This window comes from Accipiter gentilis, chromosome 4 (assembly GCF_929443795.1).
Source record: "Accipiter gentilis chromosome 4, bAccGen1.1, whole genome shotgun sequence".
Classification (NCBI taxonomy): domain Eukaryota; kingdom Metazoa; phylum Chordata; class Aves; order Accipitriformes; family Accipitridae; genus Astur; species Astur gentilis.
In genome coordinates, this window is record NC_064883.1 from 46154636 (window position 1) to 46178306 (window position 23671).

The 23671-nt window shown below is 43.8% G+C and overlaps 1 protein-coding gene across 1 annotated transcript in view; it reads right to left on the reverse strand.

Moving 5' to 3' along the window:
• MYL3 (myosin light chain 3) overlaps positions 1 to 23671 on the reverse strand; it is a 36511-nt gene that overhangs the window by 5491 nt on the left and 7349 nt on the right. Inside the window, 4 exon segments of the mRNA XM_049798880.1 lie at positions 409 to 486; positions 2415 to 2588; positions 3717 to 3866; positions 9095 to 9122. Coding sequence (XP_049654837.1) covers positions 409 to 486; positions 2415 to 2588; positions 3717 to 3866; positions 9095 to 9122 — 430 coding nt within the window.

Genomic DNA, 23671 nt, shown 5'->3' on the forward strand with positions numbered 1-23671 from the left:
GACACCAAAGAGGATGCTGAGGATAATACTTTTTTGCTGATTTTTTTTTTTTTTTAAGGAAAATGTAGTGATTATCTGGAAGGAAGTCTCAAAAGGGATGTATATCTCTTTTTGAGAGGAGAAGGTACTGTGGGAGCAGGTAGAAAAAAATTTTTTTTAAAAAAAGGCAAACAAAATAAGAATATACAGACCCACCTCCTGAAAGGGCCATGACCATTCAGCTATGGAAAATAGAAGTAACCTTCAACAGATAGGGTATATCAGATGAATTATAGAATCTGAAATGGTCTAAAATTTGGGAAAGAACACATTCTGCCCCAGACCTTCCACAGATTTAAACTTTCTCAGGATAATTGCAACAAAGCCTTCAAGCACGAGCACTGCTCAGACTGGAGTGGTCATACCTACCTTCATAGTTAATACAGCCATTGGCGTCTTCCTGACCAGCCATCAGCTTATCAACTTCCTCTTCAGTCAACCTCTCACCTGGGTGGAAAGCAAAATGCCTGTTCAGTACCTTTTTTTAAGAACTTATGAAGCACAGTTCAAAGAACCAAAGAATAAAAAAGAGAGTGAGAGAGAAAGGGGATTTTCTCTTCGGTTTAATTTGTGGTGCTGACTGCTAGGAAAGCTACTTTTGTACTTGCAAACTGAGAAAATTTGATCTGAAAACCAGAAAGACAGAATAAATATGGAAACCCACATGATATCATGTTCACATACTCATTCTTCTAAGAATAAGCTTTCACTAAGTGCCAAATCTTGAAGGCTTTAGTCACTTTTTAACCAAGTCCTCACGAAGAAAACTCTTACTAAAGTCACCATCTAGTTTGCCTCTGAGTTTGAGGTTCAGGAAGATTTCAAGGACAAACTTAGGATCTCTGTTTCAGATAAGAAATCCATTCATTTTAATTTAGTTATCTAAATACCATGTGTCTATTTGCCTATAAAGCTTCATTTTGGTTAAGCAGGGATGGACCCAATCCATCCCCTTATTCTGATATTAGGCACTGATTTTAGGATGATGTCAAATGAGTTCCAGAAAAGTAAACAAGAAATCTGGGAGTGATTTCAGCTGAAATCATAGAAATTAAATTAAAATAAAACAAAATAAAACAAAACAAAATAAAATAAAATAAAATAAAATAAAATACATTGGGTGTGATGTGCTATTCATGTTGTTCCACTTTTCCATCACTGAGTTCTGGCACACAGGAACAAGTCCTCAGCTGATGTGAACCTGGAAAATTCAACCGATTTTTGGAAAACTGAACAGAAAAGCATGCTAACTTACAGAATATTTGGCTGTGCCTAGCATTTGGCTGGCATTTAGAGATGCCACTCTAAACAGAACTGTCAATTCTTAAGATTGAAATACTTCCTATGGGTGCTTGAAAATCAGAGATTGCCACATTGTTCTCGGTTACTGGAAAGAGAAGGGTAAGTACAAAAGCACACTGCCCACAGTGGTTTCTTTGTCCCAGGTAAAGTTAAACAGGGCATCAGTCCTGACCCTGTGGGGGTTTTTTTGTCATCACTGAATTTGGTCCCCAAACTGATCCAATAGCATCAGTGATAAAAAGGAAAATAGTATTGCTTTCTTTTCTTATTCCCTGTGTCATTCATAGACATTGATATGTCATTGAATAAAAAACCCCTGGGCATTAAAGGTTTGGCTTCTTGAATTGATGTCCCAGGTAAAAAACCATCATTGGAATCCTTTGGTCTAAACCAAATCTCTTTTGTAAAGCTTCATCCTTTTTGAAAATAGTGGACAAACACTAGTGGAAAAGGCTGATCTTGAGAAATGCTTATTGGATTCAGATGACAACATGGCAGTGCCTTCTAATCCAAATTGGAAACCTGTCATTAAGGTACAGCCAAATTTTCTGTCCTGCACTCATTCAGTTGTCATCACTCTCTGTGAAAAACTGAGCTTCAGAAGTAAAACTTGGAGAGGACAGACAAATATTTATCCCTCCTGTAAAAACAGGGGCTTTCAACTTTGGAGACACTTCGGTTAAATAGATGACTGATAAAGAAGTGCTTCATCTTAAAACTTTTCTTGAAGGTGCAGAAAGATGGAGACAAATATTGAAGGAATTGATGGGATTTCCAATGTTTGGATAATTTTATGGTGATAGAAATATAATATTTATTGGAGAAATAAAATGCTAGAACAAAGAAGGAAGGAAGGAAGGAAGAGAGGAAGGCAGGCAGGCAAATGTTTGAGCTGTAGGTCAGTGATTTTTAGCTTCATTATCAAAGAATTTTTTTTTAGTCTTTATAACTGAGACCAATGTGATAGCTGCAGTCTTGCCCAGTCTTTTTCTCCATAAAGGTTACCCATAATGATACAAGCTGTATGGGAAAGACCTCAGTGATGAAGTTGCATGAGGGAAGGTTCACCTTACCCAGTGTAGCCAAAACGTGGCGGAGTTCAGCCCCCATCACCGTTCCATTTCCCTCCTTGTCGAACACGCGCAGACCCTCCACAAAGTCCTCATAGGTGCCCGTGTCTTTCGTCTTGGCAATATGCTGGAGCATGGGCAGGAAAGTCTCAAAGTCGATCATCTTGGAGTTCATGTCTACAAAGACACAGATAGAAATGAAAGTTTTGGTGGATCCTGGAAGAGTTGAGGACTAATCACGGGGCATCCACCATGGGTAGGTGATGAGGGTAGAAGAACTGTGGCAATAAATGCCACTAAAGGGGAGAGAAGAGCATAGAAATATCATAAGTACAGATACAGAATGGACAGTCAGAGTGGGAAAGAGGTGTGGCAAAGAGACAAAGATGAGTTTTTAATAGATAGATAGATATCTCCTAGTATCTGACATACACAAACATCAAGGAAAAAAATACTGTTAGACTCTCAAGGCTGTTTCATGCAACATAAAAGTATGAAACTAAGCAGAAGACAGTAAGAGAAGCTCATTCCGAATACAAAATCAGCTTTGCTTTGCAGTTCTATAACACAGAGGTGTTTAAAACCATACTGGGAGAGGAGCTTCAGAGCAAATAGGCAGGTCCAGGGCTGTGTATCCCATTTTCTAATGCCTAAGAGCATTAGAGGGCATTTTGTTCCCATATGACTCTCTGTCCTACCTGCCACTGTGTCATTGCAATATCCTGACATATCATAGTTATTGAATTTTTGAGGGCCTAACTGTCAGTTCCACCTCAGTGGGAGGAAAGGACAGAGAAGTAATCTAGAAAATGCCTGAATGCAGATAATGGTGGGAGAGAGATTTCCTTTGTTCTGAAGAGATATCCAGTGTATGGTGAATGTTGAAGGGAGATATTACTGCAATCATTACAGACCTAACACATACTTTTGTAGAACGAGCTGCGTCCTCACAATCACTCTATCCCTTTGTTTCTTTGGATGTCTTCAACATGTCTGCGTTTTTAGTAAACACATGTGAATGCCTGTCATCAAAGCAATTTTAAAAGGTAAAAACTTGTCATTGTAAAACACACTGACGCACAGGGCCATTAAATAAATTCATTCTCCTAGATTTGAGACAATTATATTGACTTGCAAGATCACTTTTTTCCTCATTTAGTTTTCTGCTAGTGATTTGCAGAGGCTGTTCCACATCCTTTGTTATTTCACAATTAATCTTTCCATCAGAAAATGGAGACCTCATCTGTTTCATGAATAACTCTTAGAGCGATCCCTTTCAAAACAAACACTGAGGAGGACACCAACCTTCCGGTTTGGGTCTGCCAAGCACTTTCATGACCTCAGCCTGGGTTGGATTTTGCCCCAAAGCTCTCAGGACATCTCCGCACTGTGCATATGTGATTTTCATCTCAGATTTAGGAGTCCGGTCGAAAAGTGAGAAAGCTTCCTTAAATTCTGGAAGACAAAAAGATAAAAAGTAAAGCATGCCATAGTCGCCCAGAAAAAGTCAAAGCAAGCCTAGACCTTCTGCCTAACTAACTGTGCCTGACCCTTTTATTTTGCAGTTTGGGAACAAGTTTGATGAGCTCTGCTGTTGCTGTTATCTGCATTGTTTGTGTTCCACCTCCCCTGCATTTTCCGGTTCAATCAGGGAATAGAATCCGAGAGGTCAAGTGCTCTTCGCTTGGTATTTCCGTCTCAGCTATCATCGGGAAGTGCAGAAAACCTTAGAGACATGGTTGGCCTTGAGAGCTTTCCAGCTCATCAGGAGCACTCGGGATGGCACAGAATTCAACAGCAGTTCTACCCATTAGCTAACTGGATTCAGCACTGACACAGCCCACGGAGATAAAGGAGCACCTCTATTAGCGGGCAACAAGATATGCCGTGATAACCTATGGGAATTATCACACCACAAGCAGTCGATTGGTGGGGGAGGGTGAAGGTATATAGAAAACCTTATTATTGATAAATTGTTGGATTTAACGGTGTCAAGGAGCAGATCCAGAAGAATCCTCTGATTTTTGTTTTTCCTAGCACCCAGTCCAATTGCATCTGGAGAAGTAAGGTTTGGTATGCCATCAGCTGCCGCTAGCAGGCCAGATCTCATGTGTGGCAATGCAATCATTCCTTCCAGTGGTTTCACATCTGCCTGCTTTCCCCCGTGCACCCATGCAGAGCCCTTCCCCTCGCAAGAGAGCCAGCTCCCCTCCACTACACCTTGTGAACAGATCCTCATGTCTTCTCTTTAATTGTGGCCGAAGAGGGAGTCCCTTACCGCTGTGAGCAGCAATATCTTGACAAAGGCATTCCCATGGAAGAGGCTCCCTGTTCTACCACTAATTACATGTAGATGTGGTACTTAGGGACAGGGCTTAGTGGTGGACTTGGCAGTGTCATTAACAGTTTGACTCAATCATGTTCAAGGTCTTTTCCAACCTAAATGATTCTATGATTCTGTGCTTCTGATTAAGGGGGACAATGCAGGATCCCAGGGTTTCCGCAGACACAGCAGTTACTCAGGTTCTCCTCTCCCCGTTGGAGTTGCAGACACATTGCAGAGACAGAGGAACATCTCAGGGCGCAAGCAGCAGTAGCAGGCTGTTATCCTTTACTGAACACACTGCATAGTGCACGGTCCATGAGTGATCACAGATATCCCTTTGGCTTTAAAGCTGTGAATCCCTGAGTCTGCCCCTTGTCCTGCTGTTACTCTTCTGTATATGTTTCCCTCCCACTCTCTCAACACAGCGAGGCTATCTTTTTTTCCCTAGATCCTGACTCATTCAGCCATTCAGCCATGCACTCTGCATGCCATATTTTCTCCTCCTTTCGCTTCTCATTTCCTCCTCCTCCCCATTATTCCACCTCCGTCTTTTTTCTTTCTTCTCCTTTGCTTCGTTCCCTCTCTCCTTCCTTCTTCTAGTGTTGCTGGGTTTGCCTCTCCTCCTTTCTCCCTCCCTTTTCATTTTTATCATTCCACTCATATCTTACTCATTTCCTTCTTCATCCAACGCTTTCAAACAACAATGCATTTTCTCATTTTGGACTAATTAACACTCCTCTTGTTTTCTTCTTTGCATTCTCCTCTTTGCTCTCTCTTTCTTTCTCTCCCTGCTTCTCTCTCCTGGATCTTCGCCTCCTCTGCAACCGGCCGGAGCCCAGGTCCCATTGGCAGCCCTCACTCCAGCAGAGGGCAATGGTGGATTTTCATGGGCTCCTTGCTGACAGTGGAAGGGGGCCAGAGCCCCACTCCCAGCTCTGGCCTTTCCTGGGGAACCCAGCAGCTGAGGTGGGGGAGAAATACACCCACCTCCCTGCGCTACCCATCCGCCTGCCCCTTACCTCTCCCCTGAGACCAACTGCTTGAGCACCCTTCGAACCACCCCCTAAAGGTTCAGAATTCATCACAGTTACTGACAGCTGATATTTCTCTCTCTTTTTAATTTTTTTAAAATTAATTTAAAATTAGATATGACTGCCTCTCACCAGAGCATTGGCCCCTGGGTTTGGAAACCCCATATTGGCAATATACAGAAGCAGCCTTTTTTTTTCTTTTTTTTTCTTTCTTTCTTTTTTTTTTTTTTTTTTTTTTGTCATTTGCACTTGCATTTGCATTTTCTGGCTTAATGCACGTTTCCATCAAAGCAGTGAAAGCAGCATGGCTATGGTCTGCTTTGTCCTCCTGCTAGCCATTAAACCACTGGCAGGAGCAGTGTATATTTTCATATGCCTAATTGCTACCTATCTTCTCATCTTGAATATCTCATATTCTTCTCTTTTCAGCAATTTAGGGGACTGAAGAGGCAAGGAATCCAGTTTCGTAAATACACATTGCCACATCCAATGAATTTCACTCGCAGTTGAAGCAGGAGGATGTGTAAAGATGGGTGTGTTACATATGGCTTCACCCACAGACCATTCTTCTTCTGAGAGTAACATTTTGGGGGCTAACATAATAACACAATAATGACTCCTTGTAGGGAAGTAAGCCTGGTGCAGCAAAGTCTTTTCCTTAGCAAGAGGAAGAGATTCAGAGTATCCTAGAAGATAGGGCTGGAAAAGACCTTGAGATGCTGCCTTGTCTGTTTCTTGTCCACCACCTCAATTTGGAATCAGCTGCCAGAAAACCAGTTGGGGTCAATGGTGAAAGACTGACAGCCAGTTATATCTAACACATAGGATGGATTTCCTACTGACTTAGATTCAGCTGACAAATGGGGAAGCATCTAGTCTCACTGAGATACCTAGCTCCTCATCTGGTCAACAGAGAGAGAAAGAGGTGATTATTACACATTCGAGGTCTATTTTTTTACAAACACATATAAAAGTACGACAGGTGACCTTAACCTCCTGATGACTTCCTGAAAGAGGAAATTTGATAAAATTAACAGTGCAGTGTGGAGCTGAAAGTGAACCCAGAGCAAAACAAGTGCAACTGAAACGCAGAAGAAAGGGACAGATGGCAATCTTGGAAGCCTCAGAGAATATGTGGAGAAAATGAGGACAAAACGAATCAAAAAGATGTATTCTAGAGCTCCTGTAAGTCCCAACTCTCAAGTCATGCCAACAGCCAGTATAACAGCTATAAATCATGGCAAGTGGTGCTTACTTTCTAACCTGTGCGTTTAACACAAAAGAAAAAAGTTCCAAGCACTGGAATACTGATTGTCCACTTTCTTAAACTGGTGGCACACTTCTTGGCAAGGTTTTGACATGTGCAAACTAGTCTAGAGGACAGAGCATGCCAGGGACAGTCCAGGGACAACTGTGGACCACGCTGTAGATATAATTCTACATCTGAAGCATCTAAGCTCTACCTAGGATTAAATACCTATGTAGCAACTATCAACCTCCCTACCTACTCACCTATGAACCTAAGAACTTCCTAAAGGTCAGGTGAAGGAGAGGAAAAAAAAAGGAAATAAGAACCAGAAGATGCCAGGAGGAAAGGAATTGAGGAGCTGACTGATGAGCAGTGATCAGTCCCCAGGCGATGTTAAGGCCACTAGGCACTCCTTCCACAACTCCTGGCAGAACCTATGAACCAACTGTGGGATTAATCTCAAGCAGATTTAGTGTTTCTCCCCAGTGCTAGCACACAGCATAACTCTGTTATGGTGTTGTAGCTGACGTGGAGGTCTCATAGCCTTTCTTACACAGACAATGTTATCTGTTTCCTGCTGCATGGCTTTCCCTTTGATATTTCAAGGCTATCCTACTCACAAGTCCCAGATTCCCAGTTTTGCACTATGTCTGCAGTGAGTACAGCTAGTCCAGAAGGGAGCAGGGGCTGCTGTAAAGAAAGAAAATGCAACTTTCTGTTTCTAAGGATGGTCTACATCTTCTCTAGACCCCCTATGTTTCATGGCAGCCCTGGAGCTGCTCCAAATTTGCCATTTCCTAACCATTCCAATAGGCTCATGGCAAGACAAGCATCCCCTTTTTTTCTGAATAGGCCTTTTTCTTTTCCCATTCTCTGATATAGTCTCTAGAGCTAGTTCTCCTCAGGGAGAGATAAAACAAGGCATGGAAACTAGGTGGGTCCTATCTAATCCCCCAAAACATTAGCTGATGAGATCCAGCTGTTATGTGCTGCTGTAATAGTTCAAAGGTTTGTGGCTCAGAACTGTGCTTCTCGTACGGTTCTCCCATGACTTTGGGACTAGAAAAGGGGCAGGTTCCCAGAAATTAGCAGTTGTCTCCAAACATATGTTACTTTTGACCTGTTGTTAGAAAATAGAAACTAAAGGCATTAACGGGGACTTGAAAATCCCAAGGTAATGTTGGAAGTCTGTGGCAAAGCCTCAGTCACTAAGGCATTATCGTATTTGGTTCCAGTTCAGTAAATCCTTCTTTCCGTATCTCTCCTCTCTGAATCAGCCTGACTGGATAGTCCTTGATTTTTTTTTTTTTTTTTCCATCTAATTACCCCATTTTTTTGATACCATCTTTCACAGGCTGTACCAAGTTCTGCCAAGTGTTTAAAGACCAAAGCAAAATTCTGCCAGATGTTTGACTCCATCTATCAATTATATCTTTAAGTAAAAAGCAGGCTGGTAGTTGAGGAAAAAGGGGACAGCTGCAGAGGTGGTGTTCCCAGGACTTCATGCATGAGGTTTCAGTATCAGTTTCTTGGGCTGGGACAAGGGTCTCAGAAACTGATGCTGATGTTTTGCTTTGAAATAAAAAAGTTGCCTTTGTTGTCGTTATTTGCTGGTTTCTGGAGAGCTGTCACAAAACTGTAACACATTAAATTCTGATTGAATACAGGGAAAAGTTCTCAAAAGCAGAGTTGGGAGACTTACTCTTCAAAGGATTGATATTTTATTACTGGGTTTTCTTAAAGAAATAATATATATTTGGACTGAGAATTTGGAAGAGGGGGAAAGGGGTGTGTGTGTGTGTGTGTCTTTTTTTGGTTTTGCCTCATTGGCAGACAACCTGATCTTTTCTTTAATGGAATAAGTACCTAACCATGCATAGTGCATGACTTTCCCCCTTTTCTCTTGACCAACTCAACAGAGGGTTTGGAGGAGGGATGGAGCAGGAGCAAAGCCATGAATTAAAGCACAGCCTTCTCAAGGGAGCATCAATACCACACCCGCCTTCACCCCAGCACTTGCCAGCACCTCCCAGTGACAGCATTTACTATGCGAAGAAAAGAAACACATCTTCCTCACCTTCAATCTGATCGGGGGTGAATTCAACCTGGAAGAGACAAAGAATAAAAGCCAGATAAAAACAGAAAACTGAAGCAAATAAGAGCAGCACTGGGTTAGTCTCTGTTATGGTTCTGGCTGCTTGTGAAGTCAATGAAGGAGACTGGCTCATAAATCCAAGAAAATAATTTTATAGAGCTTGTAGATTCTTCTTCTTTCCTCCTCTGCCTTCCTCTATCAACCAGTCCCACCTTTAGGACCTCTGCCCTTCCCACATGGCTACAGGTGCCCTTTGTCCATTCTTCTGCTGCTCCTGTGTTCCTGCTGTAGTCTTTTTTTCCCTATCCCAAGTGACTCCAGAGAGAGGATGATGTCCTTTCTAGAGATGATTACGGTAGCACCATGGTACATCCCAGACTACTTCACTGAAAGGGTTTTATCTGCAGACAGATGGGGATCTACTATCCATAGTCTTTTCCAGCAGAAGAACTAGGGGGTATCAGGTGACGCTGGTGTGAATCAGGCTCAAAGGAAAGTGAAGGAAATGGTTCTTTGCTCTTACAGCTGAATTGTGAAAAGCTGGTCATGGGACACTGTGGATGCTCACAGTCTACATGTGTGTAAAGGGTGACAGGACCAATTCCTAGAAAAGAAATTAATTTCTCTACGTTACCAAATGTACAGAAATACTTAGCTTAGGAATTCTCTCCTTGAGGTTTAGGAGAGTGTTTTGGGGGAGTTTTGCCCAGTTCTTGTACTTTTTCCTAAAGCATCCTCTAATACCCATGGCTGGACCATATTGGACAGCTCTCTGGACCTTGCTCTAAGAGCCATCTGTCTCTTGTTTTTTTCATCACTTCATATTTCCTCCTGTTTCCTAAGTTTTAGGGTTGTCCTACTCCCTACTTCTCCATGGCATTGCCCTCTTGCAGGATTCCAAAAATGCTTCAAGATACCCACAGGCTGCTGCTGAGTTCAAATGCAAAAGAAGGAAACACAATGTCAGAATGTGAGGTCCAAGGTTCTGCATGAGCAGGCACACGTCAGCAATGTGAATTTACAGCAGAATTTACACCTGCCTCTTAGGGAAAACCAACAGGATGGGCGTCTCTGCTGACAGGGGCATTTCTGAAGTGCAGGAAGACTGGCAGATTGCCCTAATGGTGAATACATTAATAAAGAGAAACCATATTTTGATATGCATAAACTTTCAAATGCACACATGCAAAGCATATACTTGGGACAGACCTAACAGTCCTGTGGACATATACGGCCCGTTGCCCCCCAGTATATGCACAACCTCACACATTTTGGGTCAAATTTTCCTTATGAAGCTGACCACCTCTCATTGCTTAATATCATATTTTGTTCCTTGGTAGCAAAGTAGCCAAGTGGAGCAAAGGCATACTGAAAGCCTCAAACACAAACTCCTTGTTTCCTTGTTTCAAGGAGAAGAAATGCAACATGACACATCTCTTCACCATCTAGTTGGGATTTTCATGCTATTAAAGGCTGGAGCTGTTGTAATTCCTCAGCTCTCCAGCCAGGATGTCTGTGATATGGTGGAGCATGACAACACCAACCTCCTTCTCCCACCCAGGGCTTGGTGGAGAGCTCCCAGACATTTTTCTATCTCCAGACACCCCAAGCAGCACAAGGAGCTCTAGCATTCATAGGACACAATGAGAGCCTACAGGGCAGATACAGACAATCCAAAACTCATTCTACTCATGCTTTCAGGTGTTTCGTTGTAGTCCAGCTCCTGGCACATATTAGTCATGCCATGGGGCTCCACAGTACCCTGCAAATTCAGTCTAGAGTCCCTCTTTTGCCAATGTAGCTATTCCCTGGCAATTTTGGACCTTTCCATCACCAACCCCCCAAGAAAGTACCATCTTCTAACTGAAAGTTGTTTCTGCATGTGTTAGAGCATTTTGCAATAATAGTCATTACTATTAGTGTTTCCATTTTTTTTAGACTGGAAAACAAGGCCATTGAAAGAGTATTTCACTCTCTAGCAGAAATTTAAAGGACTCGTCCCATGCCCTCTTCACAGGACTCTTCTAAGCTTGATAGAACATCATCGCCCAATGAGTAACACGGTGTTGATTGGGATCTCCTTCCAGGCAGCTCTAATTATCTATCATTATTTGTGGCTGAGAATGCCCCCGAGAGAAGGTGATACCCAGACCCCTCTTGCAGGGTATCCTGCATCAATTTCTGCAATAGCTGAGGCTTGGCAGTCTTCAAGACAGTGTATTTGGTGCAGGTGAATTTACTGGCTCAGTCTGCCTTGCTAGAAAATGCCAAAATACCATATTATTCAATTAGGTACCTCATTTAAGCACTGAAACAGCCTTATTCTTTTGGCCCAACCCTTCACCTATACATATTTCCTACCAGTGCCCCGCCTATCACTCCTTGCCATAGTATTTCCAAGCATGGAATTTCTGGCTTAGGAGAAGGAAGAACCAGAAAACATCTGGTGACCTTGGAAGGCAGGACTCAACACTAATCCTGCAATTGTTGAAAATCAGGCCACTATTTTTGTGTCTGCCCTGTTCAGCCTTATCTTAACTAACTCATTCAGGGGATTACCACTTTGTTGGCAATTCTCAGTCATGATTTACCTTGAATGAAGTCCAATTAATAAAATAGTTGCCTAAGTGGCAACCAGGAGGCTGTCTAGAAGGAAGCCTTTAAAGAATGCAAGTAGCCCCTAAAAGAATAAGAATGCTCTTCCATTTTCTAATACATGGAGGGGTCCAAAGCTCATCTTTGTCATGAAGATTATAATCATCTAGATTGAGTCCTATCCCAAATCCACATACCGTAATTTAATTTGAAATAAATACCACTTGGGGAACACATTTATAGAGGTGCATTGTCAGCAGCAGCGTTATGCCCAGTGTGTCTAATTATGTCAAGCTTTGAGAATTTGACTGAAGGTAATCACGTATTGAGTTTATTCAGGCATCAATAGCCAGTGTGGGTGAAGTAAGGCCAGAGCTGCTGGAAACTCATATTTAAATAACTATGAGGGATGGCTCTTGGAGAAGAATTCATCTCAGCTACACTTAGATGTAGACATCTGGATGTGTCAGTGACCCCACATTCGCTTTATACCAGCAGAAGGGAACAGGCACTTCTAGGGTGTAATTTGACTTGGTTTAGGTCTATACTTGAGGAGAAGATGAGTTATGCTCTCCTTTTCACTGAGGGGATCAATCAGTTCTACGATGACACTAAAAAGTGTGCAGGTGGATGTCCCTTTCTGATCTGGTGAGTCCCACCCCAAAAGCATGAGCCAGCCCTTTGGCAGACCGCAGGCCAGGAGAAACCACGCCGGAGCGAAAAGGGATGACCACAAATTCCCACGGCCGGATCAAAGGGAAGGTTTGAGCTGAAGGGCTGAGGGTGCCTCACCTCTAATCATGGCCCCTATAAAAACACCACCCAGAGCTGGAGGACCGTGTGTGACAGCTGGCAAAGTGGTAGCAGACGATTTGACCAGACCTACCGCCCGGGCACAGCTTCCTCTCAGGAAAGCTGCAGAGATGCGTGGGTGGCATCTGCTGCTATTTTCCTCCCCTCTCAGCACATACCGCCGTGGAGTCGTAGGGAAAGGCGAGTCATCATTTACCCGGCCACAAGGTATCATTGAAGATGGATGGAACAAACCCTGGGTTATGTTTAGATTGAAGACAGCTGGGGTTTTGTTTTCCCTCCCCTCTCCCTCAGAACGGCGTGGAGGACACAAAACCAAAGCCATCTCCTTGTAGCAAGAGCAAGGGTGGAGGTGTCCATGAGGACGGCAGACTCACTGCCCTGGAGAACCCAGGCAGGAGGGATCCAGAGGACAGGCTGTAAAAATGGGCTCAGGCTAAGGCAAGCAGCGGGCAAAGGAGTCCCAATGCACCGCAGCCACAAAGAGTGACCCGTATCCATGTTCTGAGGCAGCTCTGCTTCTGCTGCTCTACTGCAACGAGCATCCGAGGGAGTGGAAGCTCCCAGTGGGATCTCTGATGCTCAGGCCCGCTCCTGCCCCCAGACACTTACACCGCACACCAGCGTCACCCCACACTGCACTGAGCTCCGGCAGCAGAGCATTGCCAAAAGCTGGAGGCTGCAAAACCTATCCACAGGCTTAATGTGAATTTCCTTTCCCAGATACGGTTTTACGTTCTCCAGCTCCTTGGAAGTAGACTAGGATGATTTCCCATAGTGTTTTGTTTGTTTGTTTGTTTGTTTGAAATACACTGGCACTTCAGAAGAATTGAGTTTCCCCTGGCAGTGTTGGTAACTGACAAGGTTTTAAAGCAGGGACATTCCTATGAGTGCCAAGCATGCACTACACCAAGGCTCACAGTGGCGTTATTTGGTACAAATCCATATGAGAGACAGAGCTGCTGACAGCTAATCTCTTTCCACTTGTCCCCTGCCCTGATGTGTGGGCTGTGCTGCACGTTCTTTGAAGACACCAGATGTCTGAATTAAATCCTTTCCATAACAAATGGGAAGTGTTATGCCAGCTTCCCTGCTGGTTTAGCAATCTTGGCTTCAGGAGGTCATCACCTGGTCATTGGTGGCATCAGCTGTAGCCCTGATACTACTCTCCTCTTTGCTTAAACCATGGCATTAAGCTGGTTTTGTCCCAGAGACACCAGGAGGGCTGCACGCACCCCTTGGCGCTGTTAACGTCATTCACAGCTTCCTATCTCAGGGAATTTTTTTATAAACCCATAGTATCTCAATCAAGCACATAATGCTGTGCATGATAAGTCAGACATAACTAAGTCTGAAATAAGTCCTATTAATAAAACTGTCGCTAACCAGCAGCCAAAAGGTTATCTGGGGGAAAGCATTTAGACAATGCAAGCAAGGAGCCCCTCCAGAAAAGAAACAATGTTCTTCTTGTTTCATAGTACACTGAGGAATCCTAATACAAACAGCAAGGTTTTCACTTAGCCGTGGCAGGACTACTTCTGGAGAAGGAGAAGGGTTGCTGGGTTTTTTTGGTTTTTTTATTGTGCTCTTGAGAGACCAATTTAGGAGGCAGAAATGCAGCAGATGGAAGGAGGCCCAGAAGACCATCAAGATCAGTATCGTTGTGTTGAGGTTACATTTGTATTTCACAAGCGTGTGGGTTTTTTCCACTAAGACCTTTTTAAACTTATTAATACACATTATCGCCATCATCCCCTCTCCCATTACTTTCTGCTCAGAGCAGTTACGATGTACATAAACTCCTCCACTGCCCGTGGGTAAACCTTGACACATGGTCAAGTCTTATACAACTCTATCCCTTACTGTTGTTTGATAGTTACTCCTGATCTCTCATCTCCTCTGCCTTCTGAAACTCCTTTGGTACACCTACGTTTAGCTCCCAGGGTTGCCCTAAGGACTTTCCTCATTATTTCTACTCAGCTCATGGTCTGATGGGAAGGAAGGCACCGTACAACATACAGACACTCGACTAGAATACGAGCTGTGACACAGGACAGTACAAGATGCTCCACCTGGTCTTCACGGGGAACAGATAAAATATAATGATCATTTTGCAGAGTAGAAACCCAACCATAAAACTCTACTGATATTCTGTGGTTTTAGTTTTATGTTTGGTCCCCAATGTTTTCAGGAGAAAAATTATTTCAGGTTGGACTGAAATGACAGGTCATTTTGGAATGGCAGAAAATATATTGTTTGAGAGTCAGATAGAGAACTGAATTGCTGACCTCTTAAAATGCACAACTATACTGATAGTGAAAGTGAAGTGAAGATAGAAATCAACCATTATTTTCAGCTGAACTGGTGAAGACTTTCATTAAAAAGATATGTATTTCAAGATCAGGAAAACAGGGTAAAGTCTTTGTCAAGGTCATGCAGAGGATGCTGCTACATAAGGAAATACAAACACACGTTTTTCTCCAGCCTGCACTCTTTTCCACCAGAAGATGGTCACCTTGAATCTTTCTTTTATCTGCATTTCCTGAGAGCTGAAAAATTACAGCAGTGTATCACCACTGCCCCTACTATAACTTCAGCAGACTTTATGGCTTCCAGGTCCCTACTTTATTTTGGAATAAGCCTGGATGAGGTCTGCCATATTATGACTTTTGATTCACCTGGTCCCTCAAGAAGTGGATGCAGAAGCCTAGCGTGAAAGAGCAGTGTCTCGTTTGGGGTTAGAAAGCGCTGGTTTGGGTCTCAGAGTCACTCCATGGGATGCTCCCTGGCAGAGACAGAGCTGGAGATGGGGAGAGCTGAGGTAGCACTAAAGGTTATGGGGTGGCGAAGGACTGTGGAGAGACACAAGATCAGTGGTGCAGCCAGATTGAGAAATAGATTTGGGGAACCCATGAGGTTCCTACCCTAAGGAAAGAAATACAACATACTCCTGACCCTCAATACCTCAGCCGTAGTATTGTGCTCTGGATCCCTGCTGAGTGAGGAACCGCAGCCTGCTAAATCTACAGGGCACAGGTTCAGCTTTGCACTGTGCAGGAAGCGTGTCCGAGCACGCGGCGACTCAAGGCAGCCTCATTTTTGGTGCTGATGCTCTGCACCTTCAGCCCGAGCCGGAGCGCTGGGTGGCAGTCCCCTGGCAGGGCTGCACATCGCCTTGCTTCTTGCTTTCCTGTAGCCACCTTCTGGGGTTTAAGGAGCGGTGTGCTTTTCAATCACTGTGCTTTTCCAACTCTGGTAGTAGGCTATAAATTGATAGCTGCCTTTCTTGGATGGGGAACGTGTTGCCACAACTTTCCGGAGTGCAAAGGGAAATTCCAGAGCTTCGACAGGAGAATGACACAGCCGCTTTGGAGAACTGAGACGGCTTCTGGCAACGGCCAGCACCAGAAATATAAAACACTTTGTAGACTGACTGTTCTCCCTGTAGCAACATGGGTTTGGATTCTCCAACCATTTATTGATGGCTGGCTTCCCACCTCCTCTGCCGCTCCCCCCTTCTCCAGCCCCATCAGCAGATGTTTGTTCAGATGTTCGCAACCATGGAAGAAATTATAAAACCTAAAAAATACCCTCTGTTAAATCCTGGAGGGGAGCCTGGGGTGTAGGAGAGGTCAGACGTTGCCTGTGCTGTCTGCTTCAAGTAGACACTAGCTCATGGGTTGGGTCTTTGATGGAGAAGAACCCCAAGGTTACAGCTTGTGGACCAGGAGACAACACTTTGGGGGGATTCAGGCCCTCAAACCTCCTGGTGAGTGGGTGCTAAGAAGGAAGAAGGCCCATCTCTCAACCCACATGCATGGGGGCAGGTGGACCTCACCGTTTCACATATAATTATGGGACAGCATTGCACTTGTGCCCCTTGCAGTATGATCGTCTTAAAATGGAAGGTCTGAAACAGGACAGGGAAAATTAGTCACCAGATAATACGTTTGGTGGATATGATATGTTGGAAAGTGCCCAGGGAAAATGAAACACTTTTTAATTTAAAAATAGCTAAATATTTTACTATTTAATTTGGTAAACATCTGAAAGTAAGAAAAAATATGAGGCATTATTATTATTATTATTACACTTATAAATTTGACATAAAAGCCTTTCCCTTTGTCTTTCATTTCCAAAATCAAATGTTTTGTCTTGCAAATACTGGCAGCTTTTTCTTATCTTTTTTTTTTTTTTAATTTTAGATTCAAATATTTTTATATTGATGTGGCATATTTCATGTAAAATTGACTTAAAGAATCCCACCACCCTGCATTAGATCACCCCCAACCCTACCAAAACAATTCTTTTGGGGCTGAACAAATCCATTTTGAGTTGCCAGAAAAGAATTTTTGTGGGTTTTTTGTGTGTTGCTGAAACCTCCTCCTGAAAATTCAAGCTGGTTTCTTTTAATATTTTAATTCCCCCACCAAGCCTAAAAACAACCAGCCTTTGCCGAACTAATTTTGCTCTCAGATGACACAGTTGTGTAACTAACTCCTCTAGGCTGCTGATTGATGCGTCAGTCATGCTAGTAGTGAATGAGACCACGTGAGACATTAAGTTGGCTTAAGTGAAATGAGCTTGATGCGTCTCAGGCAAGACGCAGCAGAAGGGCAGCTGTAAAGCAAAAATCTCCTGGAAACCAAGGAGTCATTTTTTTGATGTGGAAGCTGAAGCTTTTGCTTGTACACAGCGAGGTGCCCCGAGAAACAAAATACCTTGGCAAAGTCCATCCACCACAACCATCTACCACGCTTTTCTTCCTCCAAGGTCTAGTCTGACAGTGTTTTGCAGCCCAACGACACATGCAAAAGAGCTTCAGTGTCCTGGGTAGAAAATATTAAGGTTTTCCCAGACATACCCAGACACAACTCCATACCATGGGGATCACACAGCAACACGATGCAAACATCACACTCTCCCAGCTCTGTCCCAAAGGTGTTGTTTTTCTCCATCATCGGCATTGCAGCCATCACCACCCAACCCTCCCAGGGATGGGATGATGCCAACCACCAGCCCCCAGCAAATCCCGTCCATCCTCGTGCACTTGCAGCTCCAGGAAAATCAAACAGTAGCTGGACCCCTTTAAAATGTCACACCCCTTGCCCTGTAACTGTCTTGAAAAAAAAAAACCAGGAATAAGCTGCCAAAGAGTCACTGTGATAACGTGCTGGCAACGGGGAGAGCTCTGCTTTTCTTTCATGAAGCTGGCAGGCGCAGCGCACATGCTGCTCCCAAAATAATCACACTAGAACCCAGCCCCAGCTTCAAATGGGCCAAAACTTCCCCGTTGAAAATCCACGAGCACAAAGCACTATCTGCCATACTTCGTACTCTGGGGTTTGGGGGGTTTTTTTATTTGTTTTTTTAAATTATTTTCCGAAGCAGGACGTTATTCATTGTGAGCAGAAAAACAGTGTGCTCTGATCTCGCTATGTAACCACAGCCGTACTGGATGTTCCTGCCCGTCTCCCCAGCACCACTGGGGAGCTCAAGTCCGAAAAGCTGAGCCCCAGCTGGGAGACAGGTCAAGAGGATGGAAATTTTAAATCCTGCCCTTTTATCAAAATTTCAAATTCCAATGGAAAAAAAAAAAAGAAGGAGAAGCCCTTTCCCTCTCCCTGCACCACCACGAGTTTTTCTTTTCAGTTCAGCCTGCTGGGGTCCTTTGCTTGATTTAGAGGTTTATTTATTTATGTAGAAAGAAGCCAAATCTGAAGTTTCCTATAACTGCAATTGGAGCTGACATTTCAGAGTTTTGTTTTGGGTTGTTTTTGGTCCGCTTACAATGGTGTCAATGTCCAAAACCTGATCATATTAAGTAGTGCTCTGACCCGTGACGGTTTTCTCCAGGCTTTGCAGCGGAGCCTGCAAGGTGACATGGAAAAACAAGTTTCTCCCGAGACCCACAAAGTCTGTGCATGTCCCGCAGCCTCAGTCCCCAACACTCCTTCGCACCCGTTACAGCCAGCTCCTGCCATCATCCACAAGGATGTTGGAGGCAGATTCAGTCACTGTGTTTATAAAATGTTGTCACCAAGCAGCATGGCATTCAATGACGTTTCATTTTTGGGCAGAGAGAGGTGCATTTTGCAAGGGGGGATTCTTTTTGCAACCATTATATTAAAGAGAGGCAACATATTTACCCCTGCCAGGCTGTGACTGTTACCTACTAGTCAGCACTAACCACAAACACTGAAAAGTTTGAGCTATTTTCCTTACCAACATTTTATGTTTTTTCTTCTTCTTTTTTTTATTCTTTTTTTGTCTTTCTTTTCCCCCCAAGCACTCAGCAGTTATTATCAGGCTGCTCTTAACCATAGCTGGGCTCTCAGTGATGCCTTTTTTTATTTCCTTTCTCCCTGTTGCTGGTTTTTTAAGGCTGCGTGCATTAGAAACCGGTTTGTTTTTCTAAGATTGTTCACAGCAGCAGACTTCTTGCAGGAGATTTTTCGGTCACGTCTGCCCAGTGGCTGCGATGTTCCGCTGCCTCCCAGAAAACACAAATGATAGATTGTCAGTGTTTCTATTTTGGGTTTTGGATGCGTAATTTTCGTTGGAGCAGAACAGTTTTTATATGCTGGAGGCTAGGCAGGCTCCGTCCAGGTCACAGGCTGAGGAACACCTTCCTTCATTCCCAGCATGATCCAAGCAGGATGGGCTGCATGGTTCGGCTCCCCTGCACCCATCGGAGGGCTGCCAAGGGGGCACTGGTCCCCAGGTTGGCCAGACCGGTGCCTTGCATGGGTATGGTGTGTGCTTACACATGCACCGGGCATTGGGATAAAGAAAAACATTATAGGGGTATGCATGGGTGTAAATGTTTGCTCATCTATATGTCTGTATATATGTGTGTATTGATTCATATATACATATGAATATACATAAATGCACACTCACATTTCTTTCCTACATACATGTCTATGCACACATGCACATACTATATATACATACACACACACTTACTACATATATATGTATACTATGGAGTCCTAGAATGGTTTGGGTTGGAAGCGACCTTAAGGATCACCTAGTTCCAACCCCCCTGGCGTGGGCAGGGACACCTTCCACTAGACCAGGTTGCTCCAAGCCCCATCCAACCTGGCCTTGGACACTGCCAGGGATGGGACATCCACAGCCTCTCTGGGCAACCTGTTCCAGTGCCTCACCACCCTCACAGCGAACAATTTCTTCCTAATATATATATCGTGTGCACAACTCACATTGAGAACCATACACAGTCATTAACCCCCAAGGCAGTCAGAGAAACCAGAAGTGAGAGAGGATGGTTTATAAAAGACCAGTCTAAATCTGCACTGATCCTTTTAAATGTAGAGGCTCGCATCTTCTGGATCTAGAGCAATGATCTTTGGGGAAAATAGGATGCAGGTATTCAGCTGGGATAAATCAGCATGGATGAATGCGTGATTGGCAGGGGCTGTGATAATTGACCCCCTGCTGGGAATTAGTCTGTGACGTGGACAGCATTCACGAGCAAAAGCTGCTAAAGCTGCCCTGATCCCTGTTATTAGTGTCAGTAACACCCAGTTCCCTGGCTATGGCTGGGATTCTGGGAAGCAGCTATCTCGTCAAAGAGAGCTGGGCTGCAGGCCGACCGCATACTCTGAGCATAGCGTGATGATTTCAGTTTAAATTTAGGTAAGTCCTGCTCTGCCTGTCTGCTTTTTTGGGATTCAGATTGCAGATAGGACAGGGAAGGGAACAATGCCATGCAAGATGTGTGCAGACAATGAGACATGAAATTAAACTCAAGAAGGAAATTTGCTTAGGAGAGAAAAAAAACAATATTCTGGGGATTACATTGGCATTGCCCCTCTACTAACATTACATCCATTTCCTTTCCCATATTTCTTTCCACTTCTTTACTCTGGCCAGCATATGACAATTTTGTACATATATATATGAAATAATGGTAGGAAATATGCTTTGACGTTGCTTTGTTCTTGCTGGTTTTAATAATACCTGGGCTTTAACCAACCCTTTTGTCACTTGGGAACCTTACGACAAGGTCTAAGCGAACAGACCAGTCCCTGGGCTGGGGGAGGAAAGAAGGTGGAGGTGGAGAAGCTCACTACTAGTCTAGCATCAGAAAGCTCTATACTGTGAGACTGTTCAGAGCCACGACAGCTGTAGGAGAGGCTGGGATGGTTTCAGACTCAAAGTCCCAGAGCCTGTGCAGCGAGACGGGCAGGTCTCATGGGCTGGAGCCATGTGCATAGAGAGGCAGCAGGAGCTCTTCCCATGCTCCTCGTCTTGGTGCAAAGCGAATTGGTTACCCTGGTTTTGGCCAGTCCAGAGCAGGTACCCACTGCACGCCTCTGCCTGAAAGTCGCTGTAGATACACTCTGCCTTTTCCTGCTGCCAAGGGGAACTGCTCCGTAGCAGCTTTTAGGTATTTATATCAGCCCTACTCTTCTAACACATCAAAACCCTTCATGAAAGCCCCTCTCGGAGCTATAATTATCACTGTCTCCAGTTTGCTTCTGCAGCATGTAAGTGCAGAGATAGGTCTTTACCCAAGGCGACTGCTACCAAGGTCACCGTCGGGGCTTGCACAGCAAAGCTGAAGGGCTCTTTCACTTGAGAATGCATCTCATATGGAGATGCATCGCCCTTGGCCAGCACGGCGAGGACTTGGTGACGGTTTGGTAACCAGCCTGCCCCTGGGAAGGGATGGGGTGCAGGACCAGGAGGGCAGGCGGCACATCATCATCATCGGGCTCCGAGTCACGTCCCCATCAGCTCACAACCTATGTGGCTCTGCTCTACACCCACTAACGCTGTTTTCCATCCTGTCAGCACAGACACTGGGGAAAAGTATACTCGGTCACCTCTGCCTGAACACTAACCTCTTTGCAAAAGTTAGGGGAAACCCAGAAAAGTTTCTGTTTCTATTAAGAGCCACTGTTCTTCTCCACCCCCATCCCTCCTATAGCTACTCTCAACATTTTTTCCCCTTCTCCAAGTGAAGATTTAACTGGTTTACGAGAGGAATAAATATTCTGTCTGTACAGTCCAGCTTTCCAGCAACCTGGGAAAAGTTAGCACTTTGGCCAGGGCCTTCTGCATGCTCTGAGCTGTGCATTTAATTTAAATTTAATAGTTATTGCACGTTACACAAATGGCGATTAAAACCATATTGATTGAGGTTTAGCAGCTATGTGAGAAATGCAGACCGTATTACAGAGCTGCTCCATATCCAGAGTGTGCTTTTAATAACTCCCTGCTCATCAAGGGGCAGATTGGAGAGAGAAAAAGGGAAAGGCAAGGCTGGGAGGCACCGGCTGAAGGGATGATGGTAAGGCTGCAGGTTGGGCAGCTCTCACTCGCTTCCCACCTTGGGCACACGCGCCTATAGCACGAGATCTCCGCACAGATATGCTGATTACTTCCCCATCTATAAATCAAAGAAAACCTACCTTACACGCAACTACAGATATGCAAACAAGCCTACAGAGGCTACATCCACACCACGTGCTGGAGAAGCAGACAAACATGTTGGCTGAGATCTCAGAAGATCATGGCAGGATGTATTGCCGTAAGGGCTTTCTAGGTCAGGACCTGCTGCAGAGCCACTTGAAAAACCCAGAAACTGTCAAAACAGGACTTATTTGTTATTCTTTCATCCCCCCCGTCTTTTCAAAAAGCTGCAAAGTTCATTTGGTGGCAAAGCAGAAATAAACAGCCTCTTGTGTCCTAGTTTGTCTGAGATAACAACGCAAAAGAGAATGTGAACCAGGAAAATAATAACGGCATTGAAATCACCCTGCTGAGAGCAGTGCAAACGCTTTCAAACCAACTCTGTTTTTGCATAATTCTTTGCTTTGCACAATTTGCACAATGTCTGTGCTTCGCGCGGAATTGAAAGGAGGCTGGGAAATACTGCAGAGACAAGGGGTGTATAAATGTCAGGGGAAACAGAAGAAGATGTGAAACATGCAGGTCTACAAGAGGAAATGTAGAGGGAGATGAAAAAAATCCCCTACACATGCTTGCAGAAAATCTTACTTTCGATGATTTCAAATGAGTCAGTAAAGCTGGGCTACCCTTGGGCAAGGTTTACCCAATGCCACAGCCTTGTCTTCTGTATTAGGGAAATAAAGTTAATGGTATTTAAGACCCTCTACAGAAACCATCTCCTTTCCATAAGCGACTAAGGAAAGCCACATTCAGAAAATCACGCTGCATTCCTGCCTCTCAGCAATCCAGATACAGACTCAGAAAGCCATACATTTTACTTTCAAGGCCTGAGGACTCAGTAATGCTGCAATTCTGAGTTATTTCAAATAAAGAAGAACATATGAAACTTGACAGGTTTTCCTCTCTACATCCCTCAAACCAAGCTGAGCTGTTTACAGGTTTGGTTTTGCACATCCCTGTGCCACAGACATCAGACATTGCAGAAAAGTTATTTTTTGGCAGCTGCATAGCAGAGACTTGGAAGAGGAAACTGCCCAGAATATTTTTTTTTTTTTTTTTTTTTTTTTTTTTTTTTGTTAAATCATCCTACTACATATTTTAGGGTGCCACTGAGCAATTTCCAAATTTTCAGGGGAAAAGTCATTTTGATTAAGAATGAAAACAGGTTTGGGTTTTGTGTTTTACTTGATGACAGTTTTAGTTGGAAATGAGGCAGAAAAATTGTTCCAGATAGGTCAAAATGTTCTCTTTTGCCCAAATTGAAGTAATTTCAACCATTAAAAATTTCTGGGTATTTTTTTATATAAGAAGGAAAGAACCCTCCAAAATTAATAGCTGCTTCAGATCAAAAAGAATCTAAACAGGGAATTAACTAAAAAAACCTGAAACTGGTAATTTTCTTTATCCTTTTCAGATTTCTTTGGAAAACTCTTTGCAAAATCTGTGTGTATTAGCAAAACATTCTGGTACCACCAAACTGCACTTTTCAAGTCTCCCCGAAAAGTATTTTTACGAGAAACGTCACCCAGCTCTGCGAACAAGAGTGATATACAAAGATAGCCAGAATTTCATTGGCCTAGAAAATTCATCTGGAAAGCTCCTTCAATTTCCAGTGCTGTTCGGTTTTGGCCCTAAGAATGAGTGGAATATACCACAAAGAAACCCTTTTGCTGTGTTTTAATGCATGCTTGCTCAACATCTTACTCT